Source organism: Budorcas taxicolor, chromosome 8 (genome assembly GCF_023091745.1).
Source record: "Budorcas taxicolor isolate Tak-1 chromosome 8, Takin1.1, whole genome shotgun sequence".
Lineage (NCBI taxonomy): Eukaryota > Metazoa > Chordata > Mammalia > Artiodactyla > Bovidae > Budorcas > Budorcas taxicolor.
Window position 1 is genome coordinate 74,288,752 of NC_068917.1, and position 22,251 is coordinate 74,311,002.

Here is a 22,251-nt window from a genome sequence, read left to right on the forward strand (position 1 = left end):
TCTTACTGCTTTGGGACTCAGAAATTGTTATCGTTCGAAGTGCCTGGCTTGGTCCCACCCTCTTGACAGGGCAGCCAGGACTCTGAATGAGACCTTTGCCCCTATCTTATTAACATTCAAGTGAGTACCAGGCCAAGCCCTTAGGGTGTGAGCCTTTCAGTAACTTGAAAACTGTGCATGCTTGCTCAGTGTCCAACTCTTCAACCCCATGGGCTGTAGCCCACCAGGCTCCTCTGTCCACGGGATTTTCCAGGCAAAGATACTGGAATGAGTTGCTATTTCCTCCTCCAAGGGATCTTCCCAACCCAGGGATCCAACTCTGTCTCCTGTATCTCCTGCACTGGCAGATGGATTCTTTATTACTTCACCACCTGAGAAGCCTAACTTCAAAATAGGATTACACATTTATTTTTTCTGTGGGAAAAAGGAAACTTTCCCAGAGGATGTTTGTTTGAAATAAGGTCAACAGTTTCAACACTAAAAATTTGTGACTCTAAATACATCACACCTTTTGACTGAATCTAAACAGCTACAAGGGGAGGTTCCCCAGCAGGATTTTCCCCCATGCCTTGTGTAGTGTCTGATTTCCCAGAAACAAGGAGGAGAGAAGAAGATAAAGTATATTGCCTTACAGAGAATTGAGTTAAATGTCAAACTTGAATAAAGAACTATATTTTTAGATTTTCTGTACATGCTCTAGAGCTTAAGCTTACTGCTGGATAGATACAAAACTGATTAGCTGAACTAATTATGTCCATTAGTTAGAAGAATTTGATTTTCAAAAACTATCCCTTTATTTTGTTTTATTTCATATTTCACCAAAAATAGACCATGTTCAGTATTAATCTGGTAGATTGGAGAAGCTAGAAAAGATATATATAAAAAAAGACAGAAGTTGAATTTAGATAAACTCAATATTTCTAATGTTAAGCTTGTGTTTTTCACCCAAATTATTTTCAGACCATATCAAAGGAATGTCTGTGTGATGAATAAATTATATTATGAATAGTGCAAAAATGAGACCAAAAGCTAATCTGGCATTTACATTTGTTTCTGGATTTCTTAGGAATGTACCAACATTTGCTGTGATGCAAAAACATGCAAAGTGAAAGAAAATGTTCAATGTGCATTCGGAGAATGCTGTGAAAAATGCCAGGTAAGATTATTATTTATTTATACCTTAATAATTATGTTTGCTTTTTGTTTTTTTCTGTATTAAAATCTTATTTTAGAGGTTATGTTAAATGAAATAGGCAAAGTAATATTTTTCTGTCTGTAAAATAATGTTAGCTACCATCTCTCAAGTCCTCACTGAACACTTTGCAAACATGGGCTCTTTAATTCTCTGACAGCCCTTTGAGGTAGATATTATTTAATTTTGTTTTTGAGAGGATAGAGTCTCAGAACAGAAAATATACAAAATACTGTAGCCACTAAATGGCAAACTGCAAATATGACCAGTTCTAAAGGCATCACTGACTTGATGGACATGAATCTGAGTGAACTCTGGGAGTTGGTGATGGACAGGGAGGCTTGGCATGCTGCGATTCATGGGGTCGCAAAGAGTCGGACACGACTGAGCGACTGAACTGAACTGAACTGAAAGCCAATTTTTGGTTATTCCTACCTAACTGTTTCTTCTGATGCCATGGGATCTTCTTGGACCAAGTCCAGTAACTCTTTGCATATACCCTTTGTCGACAAAAAATGAATCAGTTAATCTAAGAAAGAAATGGAAAATTTTATTCTAGTCAAATTGAGGATCGTAACTGGGGAAAAGCATCTCACAATGCTCTGGAAACCAGTGAGCCCCATTAGGAGTCAAAGCACAGTGGTGTAAGTTTTTCAAGACAAATACATTAATTAACATATTATCGATAATTTGCACAATCCAGATCTAAGTGCCATCATGGCCCCTTACAAGCTCAAGAAGGAAAGTTATTTTTAAGGAGTTGTCTTGTTGGTGCTGGGAGGATGTTGCTCTTTATGGTTGAGCAGGTATTTCTGCCCATGGGGAGGTTTGATTCATCCTAATGTAGATACACAATGCACATTCAGGGGAGAGAGGAGGCCATAGGGCAGAGATACTTTTTTATGTTTAAATTTTTCTTGTCTTGCCATAAAATATGAATTTATTTCACATTTTAATAATGGCTTAGTGGGAAAGTTTATTTTGAATAATATAGGGGTTCCTTTATCTTCATCCCTTGAAGTCACTTCCAGGTGAAATTCTTAGCAAAAAAGACTTAGGATGAGGATGCTCTGTCAGTTTCTCTGTGGGGCTTTTTTGAATTTCTCTTCCAGTTAAGAGTTTAGCATATTACATTCTACTACGGCATAGAATTCTGTATTACGATTATTTATCTGTTTTCTTAATTAGACTGATTGTCAAGGTCTAGGATCTGATTCATGCTCACTTAACAAAGAATTGCATACATTTTAAATGCATGGTAATCATGTGAAAAAGGAATATGCAGATGGCATGCTGGGTTATAGGTAGTGTTTGGGATAGGTGTTTTTTGTTTGTGTTGGTTTTGTTTTGTTTTGATGTTGGAGGGAGAGGAAAGAAATAAAGAAAGCCAAAAGGAAGAAAATTGGAGAATGTAAGTAGTATTCAGCAAGTAGTTATTAAGTCCCATTTGTTAGAGATTATGGGTGATTAAAAAAAAAAAAATTAGCTTGTTTCTAACAAGCCGTGTGTGCTGTGCTTAGTCACTCAGTAGTGTCTGATTCTTTGTAATCCTTTGGACTGTAGTCTGCCAAGCTCCTCTTGTCTGTCGGGGGAGTGTGTAATTTCCTCATTTCTGTCTTGCCACAACAAGGATTTGAAATGGCTGACCAGTGTTACAGCTCTGTTACAGCTCAGTTTATTCAGCAAGCAAAGGATAGTACACCTATCAAGGCGTGAGGGTTGGCCGACCCCAAAGGAGAGGCTTCAATCTGTCTTGGCTTCCTCCTTTTATTCATTTGTTTCCTGCCTACTGAGCCTGCCTTATGCAAATTGGGCTAGCCAAGAAGCGGGTATGTTGGTTTCACAGGAAGTTCTCACTCCAGTCCACAGGTTTTCTTTTGTTCCATTTTTGCAGGCTTTTCCTTTTCTTTTTTTAGCCACTGCCATTTTGGACTCCTTTTTCCTATTCTAACTACCTAACATTCCCCCCTCAAGAGATGGGATACCGAATTCTTTGGGAATAGGGGCATCAGGTTCTCTCTGGCTACTTTCTGATGAGCTAGGATGCGAGGTGCATTGGACCTCCCCCTCTTTCTAGTCTCAAGCCTCAGAGTCCTTATAGCAGTGTCCATCTAAGGATGAGTGATATTTTCCATGGTTGGGTGTGGTTTCATCTATCCTTATTGAACTGGCACTGCATTTTGTAGCTTGTTGGCCTGGGCAGAGACAAAATGGGTTAAACAATTGATAACACATGGAGCAATCATAAGCAGCATCAATATGGTGATAACAGGGATTAGTAGGGGCATTGCTGCTGCTGCTAAGTCGCTTCAGTCATGTCTGACTCTATGCAACCCCATAGACAGCAGCCCACCAGGCTCCCCCATCCCTGGGATTCTCCAGACAAGAACACTGGAGTGGGTTGCCATTTCCTTCTCCAATGCATGAAAGTGAAAAATGAAAGTGAAGTCACTCAGTCGTGTCTGACTCTTAGCGACCCCATGGACGGCAGCCTACCAGGCTCCTCCATCCATGGGATTTTCCAGGCAAGAGAACTGGAGTGGGTTGCCATTGCCTTCTGCAGTAGGGGCATTAAGCCAACTCCATTTGCCCCCTTGCCAAGAGAAAGATCCCCCAAAGAGAGATTGTAGCCACTTTGAGAACCCTCCAGCTTGTTCTTTGAGCTCATTCTTTGAGATCCCTTAGGATTTGAATGTTTTCCTTGAGGATTGTGAGACTTTAACTTAGCTGGAGGTATTTACTCAGAAACAACACATCTCATTCAAGATGGCTCAAGTCCCTTCTTGTTCAGGGATCAGGAAATCTATCATCTTCTGGATATTTCTGTATTTTGGAGTACCACCCCTGCCAAGCTGTGTTGGTTCTTTAGAGCTATCCTGAGAAATCTCATCCCCAGAAACTTAATTTTGGAGGTGTTCATTAGAATGGCACTCATCTTTAGTCCTGAATAGTTATCTGAGATCTCCTAGGGGCTTACAGGTGTATTGAGTGTCCTCTTCTGTTTTCTTCCACAGCTTGACTCATTAGTAGTAAATCCAGGAGTTGTGTCCTGGTACCTTGACTGTTGTGGGGGTAGAAAGTATTACAGGATAGGGGGCTCTTCCATTTGGGCTGGAGTTGAGCCTTTGGGGACCCATCTTTCCAGACTTTAACTTGGACTTGAGTCACTGGAGCATATTGTGGTAGGTCCTTAGAATCTTTTGGGTCCTGGTTGACAACCCACAAGTGCATATCTTGTTGGAATTGCCCAAAGTCCATGGATTAAGACTGGGGGGTCTGAACCTCTGGATCTAGGAAGAGGTCATTGACATAAACAAAAAGTCTCCCATATAGTATCTCATAAGGACTAAGACCAACCTGTTCCTTAGGGGCAATATGGGTACAGAGGAGAGATATTGGTAAAGCCTCCTTCCATCCCAGGGAGGTCTCCTAAGTTATCTTTTTTATCATTGATTTTAAGAATTGGTTGGCTCTTTCTACTTTTCCTGAAGACTAAGGGCTCCAGGCACAATGAAGGTAATAAGTAATGCCCAATGCTTTAGAGACCCCTTGGGTGACCTTAGAAGTAAATGATGTCCCATTGTCACTTTGTAATGAGCTGGGCAGACCAAATCTTGAAATGATTTCATGGAACAGTTTTTTTTTAACCACTTCCTCAGCCTTCTCAATGTGGGTGGGAAAGCCTTAAATCCATCCTGCGAATGTATCTATCATAACTAGTAGGTATTTATACCCTTGAGAAATTGGCATCTGGGGGAAGTCGATCTGCCAGTCCTCTCCTGGGTCGGTCCCATGTCATTGGACAGGCTGGGCCAGTTGGGGTCCTCAAGCTGCTTGGAAGTTGTTTAATTAGAAAGTGGGACAAGAGACCACTTGCCTTATAGTCATTTGGAGGCCTGTCCCTCTGAAGGCCCTTGCTAGTAATCTTTGGAGGGCCTTCTCCCCTAAATAGACTTCCCCAGTGGCTCAGATGGTAAAGCGTCTGCCTACAACGTGGGAGACCTGGGTTCGATCCCTGTGTTGGGAAGATCTCCTGGAGATGGAAATGGCAACCCACTCCAGTATTCTTGCCTGGAAAATCCCATGGATGGAGGAACCTGGTAGGCTACAGTCCATGGGGTCGCAAAGAGTCGGACATGACTGAGCGACATTTACTCTACTTACTCCCCTAAATGAGTGGTGGCATATAAGGAGTTAACCAACTACCACTGAAGGTTCCCAGGCAGGAAAAGGAGTCCCTCCTTTTGGAACCACCCCATATGATCTTCTTGAAAGCGCTCACTCTTAGCTTTAAGAGTCTCACTTTCAGAATATGAAGGGGTTTCTGGAAAATTAGTCTGTGGAACTAAGGTGGCAACACCTATTAGGTCATTGTTTTGTAATGCTGCTCTCTTTTTGGTGTCCTTTACAATGGGAGACTGAAACCTCAGCAGGCTGATGGACTGCCTCCAAGAACCTAAGGATTTGATCACCATATTTGATTGGGGACCCTTGTATGGTCTAGTGGCCTCTTTCTTCCTGAAATAGCAGCATGTGCATGTAGCACCAGAAAGGCATAATTGGAGTCAGTGTAAATGGCTACTCTTTTCCCTTTTCCCAGCTGTAGAGCTTGAGTCAGGGCTATTAGCTCAGCCAATTGGGCTGAAGCACCGGGTGGCAAAGGTTTAGCCTCTATGGTCTCAAAATTGGAGACTACTTCATATCCAGCTCTTCTTTTTCCATCCAAAGCTACTTCCATCAGTGTACCAGATTTCCTCAGGATTGGTCAGAGGATCTTCTGACAATCACTTCTGGGGTTTGGTCCAGTGGACCAAAGTTTCTAGGCAAGAGTGAAAGGGGAGAGAGTCCTCGGGGCTAGGCAGGAACATAGCTGGATTAAGAACCTCACAAGAGGATACAGTCAGGCCTGAATTTTCCATCAGCACTACTTGATATCTGAGGATCCTTTGATCAGACATCCATAAATGGACTCTCCCATTCAGGAGTTGTTTCACTTGGTGGCTGGTAAAAATAGCTAATTTGCCCCTAAAAAAGAGTTTTAAAGCATCTTCTATCAGGACTGCAGTAGCTACAAGATTTCAAAAGCAGGGAGAGATCTCTTCCCAATAAAGGAGTAGGACACTCAGGGACCACCAGAAACTGGTGGGAAAATATTTGTCCATCCCAGCAACATAGAAGTGCTTGGGTGAATCTTTTTGTTATTGTTTTTCCTGTAGCAACAAAAATGGCACAGGTTTGGGAGGAGAATGCTCCAGAGCAGGAGGTCAGGACAGGGTAGGTAGCCTTGTGTCAACCAAGAAATTCTTGGACCTACCTGCCACATTTGGTTGGACCCTTGGCTCTGGCTCCATGAAGGTTATCTGTGACAGGTAGGCTGGCTGGAGCAGGCCACTTCAGTCCTGTTGAACCATCAAGAGGGAAGGCTTGGTGCTTGACCTTGAGGCTCTTGGGTCCCAAGGGCAGAGTGCCACCCAGTGTCCCAATTGATGGTGTTTGTAGCAAGCCGTTTTAGCAGACTTGTCACAGTTTGAACACTCTTTGGCCCAATGTACCACCTGTCTACAGTTTAGGCTTGTGCCTTGTGCCTTGTCCTTCAAGGACTAGGAATTTGCCATAGGGCTTCCCTGGAAGACAGCCAGCATCTGGGCATGCCTTATTTCTTTCCTTCTTTCCCTTTCCTGGGCCTTGGCCCTCTTCTCCTGTTCTCTGTTATAAAAGGTATTGGTGGCTGTCTGGACCATCTCATCTAAAGAGGCAGCAGGGTCCTGATGCTGTCTGTAGCTGTTGCAACTAGGGGTTTGATGTATACTGGGACAGGAATTTGTCCTTTAAGATCACCTGTTCCTCATAAACGTCTAAGTTGATAAACTTTTGGAGGGCCTCTTTTAGACTTTCCAGAAAGACAGTAGGGTTCTTACTGGACTCCTGAGTTATTGCTGAGACTGGGCAAAGTCCCACAACTAATAGGCTTCCTTCTGTTTCCTTGGGTGGACTTCCTTAGGGGTGAGTCTATCTGAAGCTTATCCTACCCAGTACTGTTGTAACCTGAGAGGCAGGCATACTTGGGTCAGAGTGCAGATCCCCAGGCAGGTTGAGATGTGACAACTTCCTGGAGATTGAATCCCCAGGCAGGTTGAGGCATGGCAACCTCCTGAGAATTGGGTCCCTGGGCAGGTCAAGCCATGTAGACCTCCTGGGACCCCTGGACTTGTGGATCCCCAAGCAGGTGGAGGCATGACAACCTCCCAAGGACCAGATTCCTAGGCAGCTTGAGGCAGGTTTACCTCCTGGGACACCCAAGCTGGAACTGGGCATTCCCAATGACTCTAGTGTGACTAGTGTTGAGTAGGATTAAGGGGTTGTAATCTTAACTCATTGCTGGTTTGTCCACCACAGATGGGAATAGATACTATGATGTAAAGCAGTCTAAGCCTGTGCCCTGGGATGGGGAATCTGAGGAAATAACCATAAACCTTATCCTCTTATTTCTCTGATGAAATGTAAGTCACTGATTTCCTCCCTTAGTCTTCCAGAGCAGTTTAGGGTATTTCCAATGGTAAACATTTCATTGTCACTTTAGGTAATAACAGAAGTAATGACAAAGGAGCAGGTTATCTGGTCTTGTTAGGGGCTTTAAGAGTATTCTAATAATAAGCTGGGTGGAGCAATGTTGCCTACAGCAGGGGCAGGTTTAATGTTGTAGGAGTTAGTACGTGGCTTAAGGACAAAATGATAAGAGGCAACAGATCAGATGTTCCATAAAATGGAGTGGAGATTTGATCCAGGGGTATGTTTGTAGCTTTAGGAGAAGGGTGGTAAGGGTTTGGGCCCAAACAATCTGCAGGGTTAACTCCCAAAGCGGCAAACATTGTCCCTGGAAGCCCAGTTGCCCTTGAAGGGATGCCACCAACAGATTAACTTCTAGCGGGCATTGTGGGCCTGTCACCCATCCTAGCAGGTTCACTGAGAGGTGCTGTTGTTGCATCTGTTGTGGGAAACATGGAAGATGAAGGTGTGAATCTCTAGAGAGATTGGATATTATACAGTATTTCCCTCCCAGGAGCTAGCTATTTTCTGGCTGTCCTGCCAAAAGACTGTAGAGGCAACACTATGAGCCTGGACAGGGCTCATGAAAAGAGCATGAAACAGGACTGAAGCAGGCAGGGCACAACTTTTGAAAGACTGATATAGCCCAAGGGCATAACATAAACCAATTAAAATCAAATGGGTCCAAGATGCAGACAAGTCAAATTCAACTAAAAGCCTTCAATCTGCAAGCTAAATGACACATCTGGAGGCAACATGACAGTTCTAAGGCACTATCAAAAGACCAAGGAGTGTTTCCCCAAATGTTGGAATGATCCTCCCACTCATTAGCATATGAAATCACCCAACCCATAAAAACTAACCACACCACATTTCATGGCCACTATATATACCCTCTGTGATGGCACACACTCTGTGGACTATGCTTCCCTGTGAATTCAAACAAATCTACCTGTTACTTATCGCTGTGTCTCTCACCAGACTGTTTTGCACTGAGAGATTAAGAACCTGAGCTTCATTAGGTGCTAAAACCAGGCACCATGAGTTTTGGCTGGGCTCAAGTCCTGATTGGACACGCCTGAGTGACTAAGCATAGCACAGAGTTTCTGCCACATGGGTTTCAGTCCCAATCTTAGGCAAACAGTTTCAAACACAACTTTCAGAAATGGAAAGATGATGACCTGCCCAGTACTTTGTAAACAGAGGCATGGATGGAGAGAGGAGCTAAAGGATGGGAGAAAAAACAGTGGGAAAAAGATGCCAAGGAACCCCTTTCATAACTTGCTGGAAAAACTGCTAAATGCCTGACCTGTGCCCACAATTTTCATTGGCCTGATTCTAGGCACAAAGGAGGTTAAGGGCCAAAGAACCCCCACCCACTTGGGTAACAGCTACTAGGGCAGAGCAGATAGTGGAGCTTTCAGGACACACTGAGGAGTAGCCCCTGCCAGAATCCCTAAGTTGTGCCCACGGCCATTCATCTGTTCACAGGGGGTTCGAGGAAATAAGAAACAAGAGACGGTAAAGGAATTAAGATTCTGTTAGCCATATGTCCATCCAGCCATAGGGGCGAGGACCTCCTACCTATACTGGAGGTCTTCTGGAATCTGAGACTGAGCCTCATGAGCTTTTATCTAAGTTTGTTTTTTCTGTCCCTGTTTCCAGCACACTGGGCTTCTTGTCATTTCCAGTGTGCTGGGTTTCCTTCACGTTCAGCTTCCAGCATGTGAGCTTTCACCAAGTTGGTCTTCTGCTGTGCTTGGTCTCCGCCTCACTGGGGGTGAGCTGAGGTTGTTTCAGCCAGGTTACATCTGGGTCACGGCACCAGATATGTCAGGGGATTGTGTAATTTTCTTGGTTCTGTCTCACTGCAACAAAGATTTGAAACGGCGGACCAGTGTTACAGTTCAGTTATAGCTCAGCTTTATTTGGCAAGCAAAGGATAGTACACCCTCAAGGCGTGAGGGTGGGCTGACCCCAAAGGAGAGGCCTTAATCCATCTTGGCTTCCTCCTTTTATGCATTTGTTTCCTCCCCACTGAGCCTGCCCTATGAAAACTGAGCTAGCCAAGAAGTGGGTATGTTTTTTCCACCTGAAGGTCTCAATCCAGTCCACGGGTTTTCTTTTGATCCATTTTTGCAGGCTTTCCCCTTTCTTTGTCTTTTAGACACCACCATTTTGGACTCCTTTTTCCTATTCTAACTACCTAACATGTCCATAGCATTTTTCATGCAAAACTACTGGAGTGGATTGCCATTTTCCTCCTTCAGGGGATCTTCCTGACCCAGGGATCAAACCCGCAACTTCTGTGTCTCTTGCATTGCACACACACACACACACACACACACACACACACACACACACACACACACACAGTGGTATTTTTCCTCAAAATATTTGCTGTTTCCTTAGGGTGAGGATATATTTATACATACCTGAAATGGATGAAAATACTATACATGATTAAATGCCAGGTAGATATTATAATGATATATAACCTTTGGGTATATTACTTTCCACATATTTTTTCACTTAATTTTCATAATGGCTTATAAAGTTAAGATTAAACTCACTTGCTAAGGGTACACATCTAGCCACTAGCAGAGCCAAGTATGTATCTTTCATATTCAAATTATGTGTCTTTCATATCCAAATTCTGGGTTGTTTTCCTACTACATGTGGAAAAGAGGAGCAATGATCCACATTGAAGGGATCAGAGGAGTTTTCATGGAAAAATTAGGGTTTCAAACTGTTTGGGAAGTAGAGCAGATTTTATATAAACAGAAAGAAAAAAAAAATCCAGATAAGGAAAGAATAAACAGAAGGTAAAGCATGGTTTATGTGACATCAGATAAGAAAGTTAGTCTGACTGGAGCAGAGGGGCTTTGCAGGGTCTCATAGGCCCCAATGAAAATTTTGATTTTATGCTCTCACCAGTGTAAAGATATTAAAAATTTCTTGATGTGAAGTGGTGGTCATTTAGTCACTGAGTCATATCTGACTCTGCAACCCCATGGACTGTAGCTCGCAAGACCTCTCTGTCCATGAGATTTCTCAGGCAAGAACACTATAGTGAAAACATACCTAGTTGCTTCAGCTAAGGAAGGAGGTGATTCCAGTATCCACACAGGCCTCTTTAGATCTGCCTGAATGGCAGGATTTCTTTGACTAACATTTCTCTGAGCAAATAAGAGCAAGATTTGCAGTAATAGATTTTAATGGAATTAACACAGCAAATGAATAGTTTTGGTTTGTTTCTCCCTCCTAATAAATCATTCCATAAGAAGATGTGAGTGAAAAAGAAATATCTAAAATTACACTAAAAGGAATTCAGGATTAGGAAACTCGATGCCTGGGAAAATCTCAGAGCATGCTGATCTGTGTTTTGAAGCTTATCTTCCTTATCACAAATCTTCTTGAAAAACTTGAGAAAGATGCATTTAACAAAGGGAAAGGTAACTTCCTTCTTTGCATCTATAATATTGCTGGGTGTTCTAAAGTATTTTTTCATTGTTATTTTTATAGCAGTTGCTCTACAAATTCAGAAGTATTGATTGCTTTAACAACTCAGGGCTTGGCCAAAGTCAGTGGAAGAGACATTATAGGAGATGGTTTTGGCTTATACAATACAAATATAAACTAAAATAGAACAATACCTCTAGGTACACATTGCTAATTAAAGGCCACAGGGAAAATATAATTTGCATCAATTTGAGATATTGTGGTAGGTCAGGTGGAAAAAGTCCATGTCTACATTTTTATTTCCCTACAGTTAAAAAAGGCTGGTGAGGTGTGCAGACCGGCAAAAGATGAGTGTGACCTGCCTGAAATGTGTGATGGCAAATCTACTCTTTGCCCCAGTGATCGATACCAAATCAATGGCTTCCCTTGCCAGAATGGGAAAGGCTACTGCTGGGTGGGAACGTGCCCCACCCTGGAGCAGCAGTGCACTGACCTCTGGGGACCAGGTACGAGGACAAGCCCAGTGTCACTGGCATGTCTGCCTCTCTCCGTGTCCATACACAGGAAAACCGTATCATTCCAAGTGACAGTGTTTCATCATGGCTGAAGTAGCATTCTGTCCCTTTCGTCCTTCCTTTATGGTTTCCTTTACTGTGCAAAAAGCTTTTACATTTAATTAGGTTTCATTTTTTAATTTTGCATCTATTTTCATCACTTTAGGAGGTGGGTCAAAAAAGATCTTGTGATTTATGTCAAAGTGTGAACTGCTTATATTTTCCTTTAAGAGTTTTATAGCATCTGGCCTTACGTTCAGGTCTTTAACCCATTTTGAGTTTATTTTTGTGTGTGGTGTTAGTAAGTGTTCTAATTTCATTCTTTTACATGTAGCTGTCCAGTTTTCCCAGCACTACTTACTGAAGAGACTGTCTTTTCTCCAGTGTATATTCTTGCCTCTTTGATCATAGATTAGGTGACCATAGGCATGTAAGTTTATCTCTGGACTTTCTATTCTGTTCCATTGATTAATCTTTTGTTCTGATCTTTTGTTGTGAGTGTATAGGTATGCAAGATTTCTGTGTATTAATTTTGTATCCTGCAACTTTACCAAATACATTGATGAGCTCTAGTAGTTTTCAAATTCATTGAGGAGCTCAAATTCATTGATGAGTAGTTTTCTGGTAGCATCTTTAGGATTTTCTATATAGTATCATGTCATCTGCAAACAGTGACAGTTTTTTGTATTTCTTTCCATTATGGTTTATTACAGGATATTGAATGTAGTTCCCTGAGCTACACGATGGGACCTTATTTCTCAACCATCCTATAATAGTTTGTATCTGCTAGTCCTAGACTCCATAGGCTTTTTATTATTTTTAACTTCATTGTTGTTTTTTCAAAGGCTGGATTCATATTTTCTAGGTCTTCCTTATTGATCTTTAAAGTAGAGGAGAGAGAAGGAGTAGAGGCATTAGAAAAAGAAGGATAGAGGCATTTGACTCAATAGTACTTGATTTGAAGTCTGATTTTTCATCTCTCTTTGTGGCTTTAACCAATACCACCCTCTGTACCTTTATTAACAAAATGAGAATACTAATAAGAATGGGTAATATTTATACACCATGTTCTACTGATCAGGCACTCTTTTCAGTGGCTCATATAGATTAACTCATTTAATCTTCTTAATAGTGGACTTCCTTGGTGGTCCAATGGTTAAGACTCTGTCTTCCAATGCAGAGGATGTGGGTTCAATCCTTGGTAGGGGAACTAAGATCCCACATGACTCCAGGTGTGGTCAAACATTTAAATAAATAAAGTTTGTTTTTTCAAAAAGATAAAATCCTAAAAACTTTTAAAAAATCCTCATAATAACATTGTGAGGGCACACTATCATAGAGTCATCATTTTTACACAGAGCAAATTGAAAGTTCAAGGCAATTAACCATATCACACAGCTCTTAACCATTGATTGCCCATCTGATGAAGATTGCATGAGAAATTAAACTTGTGATGCATATTACTTCCTGGCAGAGTAGAAGTCTGACTAAGCATAGGGTGTACCTGTCACATGTGTACCCTCCAACAGGACAGCATTCCAGTGTCTGCCTGTGGGCTGCTGCTAGGATAACTATGGCTCTTCTAGCTAAGTCTTCAGTCTTACAGATATTTCCAAATATTTAGATAGCCATCATTCAAAAATAGGCCATCCAAAAAAATTTTTTAACTCCAGACATTTCTCTTGATATCATATCAAAGTAAACTGTATTTCCAAGAAGAGGTATGATGCTAAAATCGTGTTCTTCATGCTGGCTTTCTGTTTCATGAATCCTTTGTAGCACTGAACTACTTACCTCTCTTCTTTCCATCTATGACCTGACTGACCTTGTTTGATCCCAGGAGCCCAGGTTGCAGATAAGTCATGTTTTAGACACAATGAAGTTGGGTCAACTCATGGATACTGTCAAAAAGTGAACAACACACACATTCCCTGTAAAGCAAAGTAAGTGGCCTTGCTATTTGAACTTCCCGCTCATTTTCACACATGCTGATTTATCTCATTTAAAGAGAAAGTAATTTGGACATCATTTATTTGATAAACATGCATTGAGTGACTATTACTTGCTTTATTTTAGGCTAGGCAATGAGTTACAAACGTAAATAGGGAATGATTCCCATTTTTCAATCTCTTATAATGCCTGCTTCAAAGGACACCAAGTATAGCTGCTGTTAAATAGAATGAATGTTTGAGAAGGAACATACGAGAGTAAATGGGCCTTGTTGGAAATGTGTACACTTATTCTCCAGTATGCTTCAGATGCTTTTCCATCTACTGCATTTCATGATGATTCTATGGTAGAAATATGTATCTTCTCAGAGGAATAAGCAACACAATGATTGTACAGTTTTTTGTTTTTTTGTTTTTAACTTACCATGGCATTCCATAAAGAAAAAAATACAGTAAGGGAAAAGATTGACAACTGACCTAAAGAATTTGTTTTCCATAAAAAAATTGATAGTCTTAAAAAAGAAAAGATAAACACTGTAATCAATGAACTTGAGATTTTTCTATATATTTCCCTTGGATTCTACAGTTCTAAGATGATTTTTAAAAATTAAATGATAATAGGTGAAATACCTGTTCCAAACTTTGCATGTGCAAACTAATGTGTACCAAGACACTGAATGAAAAAGATCAGCATTTCTCCAAATTTTTTTCTGTTGAAATAACACTAATTTTTCTCAATGATAGTTATTACCAAACAAACTGTTTTGGACAGAAGATCATCTTTTGGGGAGTCTGAGCCTCAAAGATGGTCATGCCTTGTGGGCTCTCCTTTATAGGAAATCAGGGGAGAATATATTAATAAAAGTCTATATGTGTGTGGGAGTAGGGTGAGTGGGTAGCAATATTTAGTATGAGAAGTTATGATAGGGAAAAAAGGCTAGGGTAATTCCATCTTTCCTCTGTAAAGTGTACACACACCCTTGTCCTGTATAAATGCTTGTGTGAATACTGGATAATTTCTGCAACCAAAGGCATAAGCATTTCATTTCTTCCCACAGACTGGCCTTCTGATCACTTCTTAATAATTTTTGCTTGTAGTGAGAAGTAAGCCTGAAATTCCCTAGGTCCTAGAGCCTTCCTAGGGCTTCCTTGGTGGTGCAGAGGATAGAAAGTCTGCCTGTGATGCAGGAGACCTGGGTTGAGTCTCTGGATTGGGAAGATCCCCTGGAGAAGGAAATGGCAACCCGCTCCAGTATTCTTGCCTGGAAAATTCCACGGATAGACAAAGTTGGTAGGCTACAGTCCATGGGGTCGCAGAGTCAGATATGACCAAGCAACTTTCACCTTTTTAGAGCCTTCCTCTTAAAGCTCTACCTAAATGATTCAAGAAAAATACCATCTCAAGTCTGGAAAGAATGCAGGCCTTTCTCTGCTCCTCAGTGGTATTTTTTCTAAAAGCCACCAGAGTAATCAGAAGAATCTGATTCTAACACTCTCAGAAGACTTTTTTCACAACTTTCCTCTAAATTTTACATAAAAGCAATTGATTCCAATATTGCTGACATTGACTTTCTTCCCCTTGCTAGTGAATGCAAGGTGTTAGTGATCCCCTGGCAGTTTCATCTGAATTCGCAGGGGTTCTTTCAGGAACCTACATGATGCCTTGGAATGCCATCCAAGGCTCAGCCTTATACTGATACAACTATAGTCAAGAGAATTATTCTGCTGCAATTCATGAAATAAATAACCTTACCTGAAACAAGACAGAAACTGACTTCCTAGGTGCCCTCCTTGATGTTAAGAACTGATGTTGAAGCTGAAGCTCCAATACTTTGGTCACCTGATGCAAAGAACTGACTCACTGGAAAAGACCCTGATGCTGGAAAAGATGGAAGGCAAAAGGGAAAGGGGAAGCAGAGGGTGAGATGGTTGAAGAGAATCACCAACTCAGTGGACATGAATTTGAGTAAACTGTGGGATATAGTGAAGGAGAGGGAAGCCTAGTGCGCTGCAGTCCATGGGGTCCCAAAGAGTCAGACACAACTTAGTGACTAAACATCAACAACAACACATACCCTCACATAAGGCCACCTTCAAGATTCTGAAGTTAAGGTTCTGCATCCTTCCCACTAGCCAGAATTTAGGTGACTGGCCAAAATTAGGGAATCTGGGAGACAAGGGTTTTGTTGTTGTTGTTTGTTTGTTTGTTTTTTTTAGCAACACCAGGCCTTGCAAACCATTGAATATGGTGGTTCTATTACTTAAGAATAAGGGGAAAACTGGTATAAAGGAGAACTTGGAGTCTCTGCCTTAGGGAAAAATACCATTAGTTAAATATTGATAGTCCAGGAGGTGATTTATATTTGTATAAAACTGCAGTTTGGATCCTGGTGTTTCAACTGCAGCAAATTTTGGCTTTTCCTCAGAGATGTCATGTGTGGGAAGTTGTTCTGCCATGGTGGCTCAGATTATCTGCCCTGGAAAGGACGGATAGCCACATTCCTGACATGTAAACTATTTGCTCCTGAAGACAGCAGAGAAGAAATTGGCATGGTAATCAATGGAACCAAATGTGGAGATAAGAAGGTGAGTTGAAATTGCGGCTTTTACTCAGAATGTTCTTTCTGTTTGTTTTTTGTTTTGTTTATTGTCTTCTCAGGGCCTCCCTGTGTTTCATGGAGCACAATTTTCAAAGCAATGTTTATGCCATTCATGTATGCATGAGTGTGTTCTTCCCTTCAGTGTGATTTAATAAGTACCTATTATGTGCTTAGCACTAGGATGTTAAATTTGGGCAAGTTTTACTGCCCCTAAATTGGTAGGTTCTCAGCAAATGATAGCCACTGACAATAATAAATATAATCATAACAATACTACTTATTTTTACACAAATTTTTATTTTAATCTTAAAGATGATATGATATTAACATGTTTTCCATGTTAATTTTGCTTGGAATCAGTACCTTGTATCATGTGCAATGCTTAGCTCAGTGCTAACTATCAGTCTACAGAGCTGAACTAAAGAGGTGGATTAAGGGAATAATCCATGAGGAATGAAGTAAGGAAATTTTCTTTGGAGAGGACTTCCTAAATATTTTATTACAAAAATTACCTAGATTCTATCTTCCTATTTTGAAAAGGATGTTGTGATTTCTCGAATAAAGAGTAAGTTTGATGACAATGCGTGCGTGCATGCTTAGTTGCTTCTGTCTTTTCTGATTCTTTGTGACCCTGTGGACTGTAGCCTGCCAGGCTCCTCTGTCCATGGGATTTCCCAGGTAAGAATACTGGAGTGGATTGCCATTTCCTCCTCTAGGGGATCTTCCAGATCAAGGGACTGAACCCACATCTCCTGCATCTCCTGCATTGCAGGCAGATTCTTTATCCACTGAGCACCTGGGAAGCTCTTGATAGCATTAATAGTAGCTAAAAATATAAGATTAACTCCTGAAGAGTCAACAGTTTGCATAAGTGATATCTTTGGACATTCATGTCAGTTTTGTGTTTTTCACATCACTTTCAGGTTTGCATTAATGCAGAATGTGTGGATATGGAAAGAACTTACAAATCAGCAAATTGCTCCTCTAAGTGCAAAGGACACGCTGTAAGTAAGTCTTGACAGTGTTTCCCAAAGCTTGTTCAATCTTATGTCATTTTAGGTCAGACAGTTTGGGTGATGTTAATGTAGTGTTTCAGTGTTGAATGATTAAAACAATTAAGTTTATCTAACTCTTTAGTACTTTGATTCAATGAAAACGTCCTTCAAAGAACCTGATACTGAAATTCCTGTTTTTTTTTTAACTTTTTATTTTGTATTGGCATATAGCCAATTAAACAAATGATGTTGTGGTAGTTTCAGGCGAATATCAAAGGGACTTGGTCTCACACACACACACATATCCATTCTCTCCCAAACTCCCCTCCCATCCAGCCTGCCGCATAACACTGAGCAGAGTTTCCTATGCTGTAAGTAGGTCTTTGCTGGTTATCCATTTTAAATATAGCAAGGTATACATTTCCATCCCAAACTCCCTAACTATCCCTTCCCCCCAACAACCATAATTTCATTCCCTTAAGTCTGTGAGTCTCTTTCTGTTTTGTTAAGTTCATTTTTATCAGTTCTTTTAGATTCCACATATAAGCCTGTCATATGATATTTCTCCTTCTCTGCCTGACTTACTTCACTCAGGATGACATTTCTCTAAGTTCATCTATGTTGCTGCAGATGGCATTATGAAATTCCTATTATTGATGCTTAAATTATATAGGTAGTTGAAAGGCTGCAGAGCAGGGGGTTATTCTTTTGTTTTGTTTAATTTTTTTTTTTTTGAAATGTACTTAATTATGGATGAATAAGCCCTTGTGTTGAGCATTAGTTCAGTGAGAAAACTGACAGAACCGTTGCTCCTCTAGGTGTGTGACCACGAGCTCCAGTGTCAGTGTAAAGAAGGATGGGCCCCTCCTGACTGCTCTAGTTCTTCCACGGTCTTCAGTACGTAACATTGCATGTCTAACTTGAGAAAATTGCTCACCTCTTCCAAGTATTTATTTCCTATTATGCAAGATTCCATGCCTTTTTCTCTTTCTTCTTGGAATTCCTGTTCTGTAGGTAATAAATCCACGATATTAATCTCCAAAGTTTCTCATCCAAGTTTTAAACCATATTTCCCACCCTCTTATGTTTTTATATTTTACCAAAACAATCCTTGAAATTTTATATTTGTCATTTCATTCTAATTTTCTGAGTTTTCTTGCTTTACGATTGTCCCATTTTCCTAACAGCCTCGACTGAAGGTATACTAGGTATAATATCCTCATAAAACTCTCTAAGAATATGACTTATTATTTTTGCAGGTTCAGTCTCTTCTCCAGATTACCTCTATTTCTTCTGAGTTGAAATTTTTTTTTCACCCTCTCTTCTCTTATATTGCACTGTGCTATTTTTCTTCAGGATATATGATCCTTCATTGAATGTGGGATTAGGTTGACTTGAATTAGCTCACAGGGGTTTTCTTGGCATGTGTGCATGCTTGTTGGACCTTAACCTCTCCTGACTGGAGATCTGCCTGAGAGCTCTATCCGTAGGCAGATCTTCCTATAGACCTCAGACCTTCATTGTGGAAACAGCCAGAGAGCCTCACCTCCAGTTGCCATGGTGATGAATACCTTGCCCTGAGGACAGAGCTCTTCATTACATTTACTTTAGAAACAGCTGCTCCTCCTCAGGACCTCTTCCTTTTGCTTTACAACCTTTAAGCGATTTGGCATAAATAGAATTGTTATATTTTAGCAACTCTTGTGGGTCAGTAGTGATAACGCATTGAAATTTTCGTTTAAATTATTTTTATAGCTAGTAATAATGATAGAATCCTTTCTTAATTTTTTTGGCCATTGGTATTTTCTCTTTTATGAAATATTTGTTCATGCCATTTTGTGTATTTTTCTTTTGGGTATCTCCCTGACCCCCTATTAACTTAAGTTTTAATATATTCGATATAAGCTATTTTTCAGTTATATGTGCTGCAAATAACTCCATTCATTCTGTGTTTTCTCACTCTTTGTGATGTCATGTGATTAAAGAAGATTTTAATTGTAATGTAGTCAATTTGTTTATCATTTCCTTGATGATTAGTTTTCCTTTTTGTGTCCTTTTTAAGGAATTTTTTTCTATCCTAAAGTAATGAATGTATATCCATATATGATCTTCCGAAAAGGATTATTTTATTGCTTTTTCAAATTTAAATCTATAATGTATCTGGAATTATTCTGTGTATGATGCAAGTGTTCAATTTCACTTTTATCCCAGATAGATACTCAATTGTCACACCATCATTTATGTAATAGATCTGTGTTGTGCTAAATCATTTCAGTAGTGTCCAACTCTTTGTGATCCCATGGACTGTAACCCACCAGGCTTCTTTGTCCATAGGATTCTCCAGGCAAGAATACTGGGGTGGGTTGCCATGCCTTTCTCCAGAGGATCTTCCTGACCCAGGGATCAATCCCTTGTCTCTTGTGTCTCCTGAACTGGCAAGTGGGTTCTTTACCACTAGCACCACCTGGGAAGCCCGTGTAATATATGCTTCCTTAATGCTTTATAGTACCAATTTTCCAATAAAAGCATATGTGTCCGCATGTGTGTCTCTCTGAGATATTTCTACTTTTCTGGGGGTTCTATTTGACTATCCATATGCCAGCATAAGGCCTTCATAGTTGACTCAGTGATAAAGAATCCTCCTGCCATTTCAGGAGATGTGAGTTCAGTTCCTGGATTAGGAGGAAATTTCCTCTTCCTGGAGGAGGAAATGACAACTCACTCCAGTATTCTTGCCTGGAGAATCCCAGGGACAGAGGAGCCTGGTAGGCTACAGTCCATGGGGTCACAAAGAGTCTGACATGACTGACCATACACATGCCAGTATAATATTCTTTTTATTATTGTATCTTTAAGATAAGTTTGTTATCTTAGAGGCAGTCCTTTAATTTTGTTCTTCAAGAATGTGTTGGCTATTAGCTTTTGTACTTCCACATATATTTTACAGTCAGATTTTCAAGTTACACACACAATTCCTGTTGGAATTTAAAGTTAGTCTAAACTGTGTCTATAGATTCACTTGGGGAAGAATGAGCATATATAAAATATTGAAGTCCAAACTCAGTACATGAAATAAGTATCCATTTACTTAGCATTCTCTAATTTTGCCAAATAATATTCAATGATTTTCACCATAGAATTTTTATATATAATATATATTAATTGGATTTATTAATTGCATCCATCTCACACGCTAGTAAATAAATGCTCAAAATTCTCCAAGCCAGGCTTCAGCAATACATGAACCGTGAACTTCCAATTGTTCAAGCTAGATTTAGGAAAGGCAGAGGAACCAGAGATCAAATTGCCAACATCCGCTGGATCATCAAAAAAGCAAGAGAGTACCAGAAAAACATCTATTTCTGCTTTATTGACTATGCCAAAGCCATTGACTGTGTGGATCACAATAAACTGTGGAAAATTCTGAAAGTATGGGAATACCAGACCACCTGACCTACCTCTTGAGAAACCTATATGCAGGTCAGGAAGCAACAGTTAGAACTGGACATGGAACAACAAACTGGTTCCAAATAGGAAAAGGAGTATGTCAAGGCTGTGTATTGTCACCCTGCTTATTTAACTTATATGCAGAGTACATCAGAGAAGGCAATGGCACCCCTCTCCAGTACTCTCGCCTGAAAAATCCCATGGATGGAGAAGCCTGGTAGGCTGCAGCCCATGGGGTCATGGAGAGTCAGACACGACTGAGCGACTGAACTGAACTGAACTGAGAATATAGAACCTCAACTAATTTTTGTATGTTTGTTTTTATATGAAGCACCTCTGCTAACCTGTCAATAATTTTAGTAACTTATGAATTCTTTTATCTTTTCCACATATTCAATCATACTGTTTGAGAAAAATGACAGTTTTGCTACTTCCTCTCTAACAGTCACAATTTTAATTTCTTGTACTTTTTTCAACATTGTGCAATGTTGAACAGAAGTAGCAAGAGATAGCAAGCCTCTTTACTTCTTTCCCAATCTTAGGAAAGACTTTCAGTATTTTGCCCTGTTATCTAAAGGTATTCTTTCATATTAGATCCTCTTCATCTAAGAAAATTCACTTCTATTTCTAGTTTGCTAAGAATCGTATCAAGTACATTTTCTGTATTGGTTAAGATTTTTAACTCTTTACTTTGTTGGTATTGCAAAATAAATTGATTGATACTTGAACATTTATCTAACTTTGCATTCCTTGCATAAACCCAACATGGAAATATTTAATAGCTTTTATAGACACACTGGAGCCATGAAGAGAAACCCCACATCCAAGGTGAGAGAAACCCAAGTAAGACCGTAGGTGTTGCAAGAGGGCATCAGAGGGCAGTGACACTGAAACCATAATCACAGGAAACCAGTCAGTCTAATCACACGGACCACAGCCTTGTCTAACTCAATGAAACTAAGCCATGCCGTGTGGGGTCACCCAAGATGAGCAGGTCATGGTGGAGAGGTCTGATAGAATGTGGTCCACTGGAGAAGGGAATGGCAAACCACTTAGGTATTCTTGCCTGGAGAATCCCATGAACAGTATGAAAAGACAAAATGATAGGATACTGAAAGAGAACTCCCAGGTTGGTAGGTGCCCAATATGCTACTGGAGATCAGGGGAGAAATAACTCCAGAAAGAATGAAGGGATGGAGCCAAAGCAAAAACAATACCCAGTTGTGGATGTGACTGGTGATAGAAGCAAGGTCCAATACTGTAAAGAGCAATATTGCATAGGAACCTGGAATGTCAGGTCCATGAATCAAGGCAAATTGGAAGTGGTCAAACAGGAGATGGCAAGAGTGAACATCGACATTCTAGGAATCAGCAAACTAAAATGGACTGGAATTGGTGAATTTAACTCAGATGACCATTATATCTACTACTGAGGGCAGGAATCCCTTAGGAGAAATGGAGTAGCCATCATGGTCAGCAAAAGAGTCCAAAATGCAATACTTGAAA

General features: G+C 40.4%; 1 protein-coding gene across 1 annotated transcript in view; it reads left to right on the top strand.

Moving 5' to 3' along the window:
• Window positions 1-22,251, top strand: part of ADAM28 (ADAM metallopeptidase domain 28) — a 74,049-nt gene that overhangs the window by 40,026 nt on the left and 11,772 nt on the right. Inside the window, exons 13-18 of the mRNA XM_052645216.1 lie at window positions 1,067-1,156; window positions 11,511-11,706; window positions 13,595-13,697; window positions 16,130-16,289; window positions 17,227-17,307; window positions 18,117-18,195. Coding sequence (XP_052501176.1) covers window positions 1,067-1,156; window positions 11,511-11,706; window positions 13,595-13,697; window positions 16,130-16,289; window positions 17,227-17,307; window positions 18,117-18,195 — 709 coding nt within the window. The remainder of the gene's footprint in view (window positions 1-1,066; window positions 1,157-11,510; window positions 11,707-13,594; window positions 13,698-16,129; window positions 16,290-17,226; window positions 17,308-18,116; window positions 18,196-22,251) is intronic.